The 7539-nt window shown below is 32.5% G+C and overlaps 1 protein-coding gene across 1 annotated transcript; it reads left to right on the top strand.

Moving 5' to 3' along the window:
• The first annotated feature begins 1764 nt into the window (after window positions 1–1764).
• LOC119616194 (4-coumarate--CoA ligase-like 7) lies at window positions 1765–6892 on the top strand. Its single transcript, XM_037972532.1, has 5 exons — window positions 1765–1984; window positions 2052–2259; window positions 2329–2515; window positions 5647–5763; window positions 5828–6892. Exons 1-5 carry the CDS (start codon window positions 1844–1846, stop codon window positions 6813–6815), a joined length of 1641 nt encoding a protein of 546 aa, XP_037828460.1. The 5' UTR covers window positions 1765–1843; the 3' UTR covers window positions 6816–6892.
• Window positions 6893–7539: the final 647 nt, after the last annotated feature.

Raw genomic sequence — 7539 nt, 5'->3', positions numbered from 1 at the left:
AATATTATTATGTCTTATTGTTCACTATTATTGACGTTCTAATACTGACCAATATATTTTTTCTATCACAAAACTAAAAAAGTTAGCACAAATATTTTCACAGCCCTTTGAAAAACAATTAATCATGTCTGCCTCCCATCATATGTAAAGTTAATGTTTAAAATTTTCAGGGATGATAGATAATCGATAAACGAAAACAAAATTTGATAATGCGATAAAATCGATTACTCAGTTTTCAAGTTATTCGCTATTGGCAGATGTGCCCCTATGGCGTATGATCCCCCTTCTACCATTTATTTCACATTCTCAATAAAAAGGCACCACCAAAAAAGCGGAATAGCTTGTTATGATTTCAACATATAGTTTTTAAAGTTCGTTATAAAATAAGCAAAATTGTATGAAGTTGTACTTGAGGGACTGGAAAAGCAGTTCGTTTTGAACGAGGATTCGTTTGTTGTATGCAAATAGTTATCAAAATGTAGGGACTTGAGAAATAGTTCGTAATAACCGAGAATTCGTTATAACCGAGTTTGACTGTAGTATTTTAAAGCCTGTTATGAACGGTAACATCATTTTCTAATGCGGATCGATTTTGTCCATTTTCAAACTGCAACAATAGAGAATATTTTAGGAAATAGCCTTTTAATCTCCTCCCGTTTAGGTCCCATCGTGCTTTCAAGAGGCAGATAGACATGTCTAGATAGTTTTAGAATGAGAACCTAGCCCTTAAAGGAAATTGTATAAGCTTTTACCTGAGCAAAAAAGGAAACAATGAAGAAATAGCTATCTGAACTTCTTTCAATAGGTGAAAAGTTACACTCGTTTAAATAAGCACCGTATGACCAAAATGTCCAACTTGGACCCCCTCTAAGTCCGGCATAGTACTGACTATGGTGCAAATTACATCCACATCGATTTTTTGAGTTGGGTCACACGATTTCGTATTTTGAAAACTTTTTGATGACGTAAAAATATGATAAATATATTTTTTATAGAAAGTTCGGCGTTCGGTCGAAATTTCTCTGAACACCGAACATTGGCCGAACCTCACATTTTACCGAACTTCGTACCCGTACCCTAATGTTCGGTCGGACACTAATTGTGACCTATCCAGCTTCACTTCCGCTGATATCATCCTGAGTCACTTGACTCAAGTGACCCATCTAAAAAAATCGATTTGGATGAACTTTGCACTTACGTTAGTACTATTGGATAGTAAGCCAGACACACATTTTCAGCTCTATCGGTCAAGAACTTCAGGACTTAGAAGGGTGATACAGAGTTGTATTTAAATGAGTGTAACTTTTCACCTATTGGACCTAGCAAAAATTGTCCAAAAGAATTCAAATAGCTATTACTTCACTGTTTCCCAAAAAATAATTTTTTTCAACATTTTTTGGTTTTTGAAAATTACATCCAATTCGTAAGACATCGATTTTGGCATGAAATTGCCCATATACAAAGTGTTGACCACTTAAACAAAAAATGATCAATTAAAAAAATGACATTTCTATATTAAAATTATTTTTGATTTTTTTATTGTCTTATCTAAATATTTGCATAGATAAATTTCAAAGCAAATTCACCAACCTATCTATACCTTTGGTCATAAAATGACGTTTACATGAGAATACAAAAATTATCAAAATAATGCGATAATTTTCATACTCCGATTCTCTCTATAAAAACTAAAATCGTTGTTATCAATTAATTAAGTACTCTCCCTACCATATCAATAGAATTTTGGAAAATAATGGCCATTAAACAATTAAACAGTTGGGCTAAACGACTCGTGAGTAAAACACAAACTAATTTTTATAAACGGATTAAAATAAATACTGAAATGGAACGTTTTAATATACAATTCGATAAATACACAAAAATATGGAGTGGCCCAAAGGCGACGAATTTCTTCGATGCCGACTGTTCTATTGGCAAAATATTGTTTGCATTTATGAGGAATAATCCAAAAAATATATGTCAGGTAATTTGAAAATATTTGATAATATTTCTTTGTTATTTGGCAATAACAAGTTTTTTTTGGTTCTTAGATTTCCGATACTGAAGGCACTGCTTTAACTAACTCTGAAGCTATAACATTTGGTATACGCATTGCCCAACATTTTAAATCGATGGGCTTAAAACAAGACGATGTGGTGGGCATTGTGGGAGCCAATACCACCTACATGATGCCTTTGGTCTTAGGTTGTCTTTTAAATTGTACACCATTCCATGCTATTAATCATCAAAATGATGAAGGTATTTTTATACTAATTTCATTTATTTACTTAGTATGTTAATTCTTATCTAATTCTATTTTCATTTTAGCCACTATAAAACAATTATTTCAAAATACCCGACCAAAAATAATCTTCTGCGATGGCAGCGTTTACCTGAATGTGGCAACAATTGCGAAAATTTTAAAAGCCAAAGTCTATATAATGAAAGATCATCGCATGGATTTGCCAAAAATAGAAGATCTACTTGAACCAACAAATGCCGAATTATTTTATGTGTAAGTAGTAAATATATGTATGTCTAGTCGAGTCTATTTCAAACATGTGGGGTTTGTCGATATCATTGTTGCTCGCCTTTTTATTAATTGATTGGAGGTTAAATCTTATCGTACACAATTGTTTCCAGAGGTAATAAAATTAAATGCACAGAATTTTTTTTAGATAAGTTTGTATTTGATTTTAAACATTTTGGTGTAATACAATTGAATCAGTTTTTTGTTTTCGTTAAAAAGTATTTAGTAGTTTAAGTAGCTAGAATACAAATAATTTTGAAATTCACAAAAATTAGTTAAAAAAAATAATTACGATATTAATTCAAATAATTGTAAATTATGAACTAGAACAGAACTAGAACAGAACTAGAACTGAACTAGAACAGAACTAGAACAGAACAGAACAAGTAAGAGTTCTATATTCTGAATTGCCTTTCAAATCTTATATACCCTTCACCATGATGTGTTAAAAAAACAGTCAGTAGGAATTGTATTACAAAAAATCAAAAAATACCAATTGCAAAACGGTAAGGTACAAAAAGTCCCATTATATATACTTATTTCTAACTTAATCCGGGCTCTACATGCTTAATTTAATATTTCTAGGTTCAATAATATAGAAATTTCAAAAAATACCTTTTGAAGAACGAATAGTACCAAACGGTCCCCTTTTATGGGTTCCCACTCAACCCAGACTCTACATACTTAGGTTCAATATTATATAAATTTCAAAAAGTACCTTTTGAAGAACGAAAAAGTACCAAAAAGTCCCCTTTTATGGGTTCCCACTTAATCCAGGCTCTACATAATTAACTTCATGTTTCTAGGTCCAATATTATAGCAATTTTAAAAAGTACCTTTTGTTGAACGAAAAAGTGCCAAAAAGTCCCCTTTTATGTGTTCTCGCCTAATCCGGGCTCTACAAACTTAATTTCATGTTTCTAGGTTCAATATTATAGAAAATTCAAAAAGTACCTTTTGTAGAACGAAATAGTACCAAAAAGTTCCTTTTTATAGGTTCTTACCCATTCAAGGCCCTACATGCAAAATTTCATGTTTCTAGGTTCAATATTATAGAAAATTCAAAAAGTACCTTATCTAGCCGAAAAAGTACCAAAAAGTCCCCTTTTATAGGTTCTTACCTAGTCAAGGCCCTACATGCTAAATTTCATGTTTCTAGGTTCAATGTTATAGAAAATTCAAAAAGTACCTTTTGTAGAACGAAAAAGACAGACAGACGGACATGGCTAAATCGACTCCGCTATCTATAAGGATCCAGAATATATATACTTTATAGGGTCGGAAAATTATATTATAGAAATTACAATCGGAATGACAAACTTATATATACCCTTCTCACGAAGGTTAAGGATATAAAAATAATAGCATAAAATGTACTTTCTCAGAATTTTAGTTACAATGACGCTGCTATGCAAAATGTGTATTTAAGGTCTGAAGCGCCCAATTAAAAGCGCTTAAAACCCTGTGTTTTTAGTAAAATTTCCAAACATTTTCGTAGACATTCTAAAGTCTGGAAAGAAAAATTTTTCAAAATATTTTCAGAATACCCTACAACAGTTAGAAGAATATAATGTGATTTATTTTCCATAATAAAGTATTTATGTTAAATGCCTCTGATATATTTAAGCAATTTATTGAAGAAAAACTAATTTTCTGAAACAGTCATTATATCGGGACTGGGGAAAATGTAGACCAATACTCATAAAATTTGGTAAATGGATCTACGTTTACATAAAATGTAATTATCTTGAATTTTGAACCGATCTTAATCATATTCAATAGGTTCGTCCCTGGGACAATAGAAGATCATGTACCAAATTTCATTGCATTATCTTCACAATTGCGACCTGTAGTTTTATTACAAGGTTTACAAGCCCTATTAAGGGGTTCAGTTGTATGTGGGCTAAGTGAAATAATGGACCGATCTTAACCATTTTCAATAGGCTTCGTCCCTGTCACAATAGAAGATCATGTACCAAATTTCATTGAAATATCTTTAAAGTTTATTACAAGGTTTACATGGACGAACGGGCGGACATTGCTAAGTCAATAGTTATATACTTTTTGTCAGTCCTTGTGTAACACCAAGAAATGTTCATCGGAGACTCAACAAAGTATGCGTTTTCTGGATCATTATTAAATTCTGAGACGATTTATCTATGTCCCTCTGTCTGTCGGCCTCAAACACGCTCACGTTAAAACTTAGGTAAGGAAATCAACCAAATTCACCAGAAATATTTGTTATTATCCTAAGAAGTATGGTATTGAAAATCAGCAAAATCGGTTCAAGACGTAAAAAGTTATGGGTAAAAATTTAAGACTACCTCGAAAAAAATACGTTTTTTTTTCAATTCTTAAGTAGTTTTTTTAGAAACTACCAAGGATATTTCGATGAATTTTATCCCAAATCATAACAATTAATCCAATATTGATCATATTTCCCATAGCCTCAAACAAAGGTATATATTCCCGGAAATTAGTTCAACGGTATATAACGGATTGGTCCTTATTGGTCATATCTCCCATATTAACTCCACTTCCGACAATCACTTAATAGCATATGTTTCACAAATATGTTTTGTGTACATATGAATCAATCTACATAAGTAAAATTAGATTTGTATTTTTTGCATATATATACGAAGTTTTTTCCAGATCGGTCCATAATTGGTCCCAACTCCCATTTCTGAAAATTACTTAAGCGCACATTGACAATTTATGATATCGGGATAAAATTCGACATAAATGTGTAATTTGTATATATTAATCCTTATGCGGAATTTCCAGATCGGTCCATAATTTATCTTAAGGTTCACTTCTCAAAATCACTTAATACCACTTTATTCGTTATTAAATGGTTATATCCGGATAAAATTCGGCATGAGTATGTTCAGTGTATAGATAAATGATTCTAGTAAAATTTTTTCGAACTGGCCTATTAATATACATTTTTCTGGACCTAATCAAAATTAGTCCACATATGCATAATCGTAAAACAAAAATTTTGTCAAGTAATCTAAAAATTAGAATGGGTTTTAATAAGAAGTAGCTTGCTGGTGGAGGAAATTTAAGATTCAGCATATAATATAATAATTTCTTACCCCATTTGTTTGCAGTCCAGAAACTCTTAAACTTGGCGGTGATCAAACTGTAGCAATTCTCTGTACATCAGGAACAACTGGAACTCCTAAAAATGTATGCATTTCTAACTCTTCATGTCTCTTTGATTTTGGGTAAGTTTCACTTAATTTAAATGATGTATAAATAAAAACTAATATACTTTAAATATACTTACAGATTTGTCACTGGACAAGATGTATTACTCTCCTTTAGCACCATTGACGTCTCCTCAGGCATGTTCAATATGCTTTTTTCCTGTGGTCATGGCTCAACTCGTGTTATAACAGATAAACCCTATTCGCCAGAGTATTTACTAGAATTGATTTATAAATATCAAGTGACCCTGCTAACTCTGACTCCTAGATGTATAATAACGTTGGCAAAATGTTCCGAATTATCGAAGGAAAAGTTAGCCAGTGTTAGGTTTATAAGTATGACCGGTGGCAATTGTCCGGTAACCACTTTATTAAAAATGCAAGATCATCTCACGAATGGTTTTATATCCTATGGCTATGCCTTAACCGAGTGTGGTGGTGTAGCCGCTAATATGGGTGTCAGTCATCCTAATAGTTCGGGCAAAATTGTACCTGGTGTTAAGGTGAAAATTTTGGATGAGAATGATCGTAGTTTGGGTCATGGCGAATTGGGAGAAATTCTAGTACATACCGGCAAAAACTGGAATGGTTACTATGGAAATCCTTCGGAAACAAAACGCATGCAAGATTATCAGGGCTGGTTCCATACTGGCGATATGGGTTACTTCGATAAGGACAATTATTTATATATTGTGGATCGTAAATGTGATTCCCTAAAATTCCATGGCATGCAATATTGGCCACATGAAATCGAACAATGTGTAGCCGAGTTGCCAGATGTTATAGAGGTCTGTGTTTTCGGCCTCTGGAATGATGTGGATGGTGATGCTGCAGCTGCTGCGGTAGTAAAGGTCGAGGGCAGTAAATTGAGTGAACAAGATATTGTGGAATATGTAGCCAAACGTCTGGTGGTCTCTCATAAGCAATTACACTGTGGAGTCTTCTTTTTGGATGATTTACCGAAGACAGGCAGCGGTAAAGTATTGAAGGATAAAGCCCGTGACAAGGCTTTAGGTAAACATTGGGTACCACCAAAACCCTTTTTCAATAACAATAGATATGTGCAATAGTTTTTTAGTTTTTAAAGTAATATTTCGTATTTAAGTAGTTTATTTATTTTCAAATACTTTGTTTAGTTTTTAAGCTTAAAAAAAGAACTTGTGTAAAATACACCATAAATTTCATGAAATAAATCAAAAAGAAGCCCTCATCTTAATTTTTAAACGTATACACAACTCTTGATATTTCATAATTTGCTGCACTCTGCTATCTGTCATTCCTTCGATTCACTTCAAAAGGGTGAATGGATTTATTACATAAGAAAAATCCAGCAAAAACTATCCAATTATAGTATTAAAAAGCAGAAGGGAAAATAAAGAACGAAGTCGAATCTTTTTATCTGTTGATGAATCAGTGACAATATCAGCAAACGCCATCTAAATAACATAAGTGGCTAAATAACACTATAGCGAAAACCAAACAGAACAGAGCTTAAGATAAAGGGCCGACTGGAGATATGAAGTTGCCAAAGACACTTGAGTAGCAACTAACCAAAGAATAACTTGTATGTACAATTTCAATTGGATTTAAACACATTCATGATGGTCAATGCCACCATCACCACCACCACCAGCATCATCAACAAAAACATAATTTTTGCTAACGCCAGTATAATTTGATTATTTCCTCAAGCAGTTTGTTAAAGAATGCGTTTTTTCGAAAATTGTCCCATATCTTTTAGGTTACTCTAATAACAATTCTTTGAAAATTCTGCTTTTAAGTTTATAATTTTAG

Source organism: Lucilia sericata, unplaced genomic scaffold (assembly GCF_015586225.1).
Source record: "Lucilia sericata isolate MDLA Ls3-8-SP2 unplaced genomic scaffold, ASM1558622v1 Contig000061F_arrow, whole genome shotgun sequence".
Lineage (NCBI taxonomy): Eukaryota > Metazoa > Arthropoda > Insecta > Diptera > Calliphoridae > Lucilia > Lucilia sericata.
Note: the sequence above shows the minus strand (reverse complement) of the source record. Positions and strands in the feature narration are given on the sequence as shown.

What these genes read in the sequence shown, in the direction of transcription:
- LOC119616194 (XM_037972532.1), top strand. Translation starts at nt 1,844, where the DNA reads ATGGAACGTTTTAATATACAATTCGATAAATACACAAAAATATGGAGT. An exon ending in ATCCAAAAAATATATGTCAG is followed by an intron (nt 1,985 to 2,051) that starts GTAATTTGAAAA and finishes TTTGGTTCTTAG; the next exon opens with ATTTCCGATACTGAAGGCAC. An exon ending in TCATGTCTCTTTGATTTTGG is followed by an intron (nt 5,764 to 5,827) that starts GTAAGTTTCACT and finishes ATATACTTACAG; the next exon opens with ATTTGTCACTGGACAAGATG.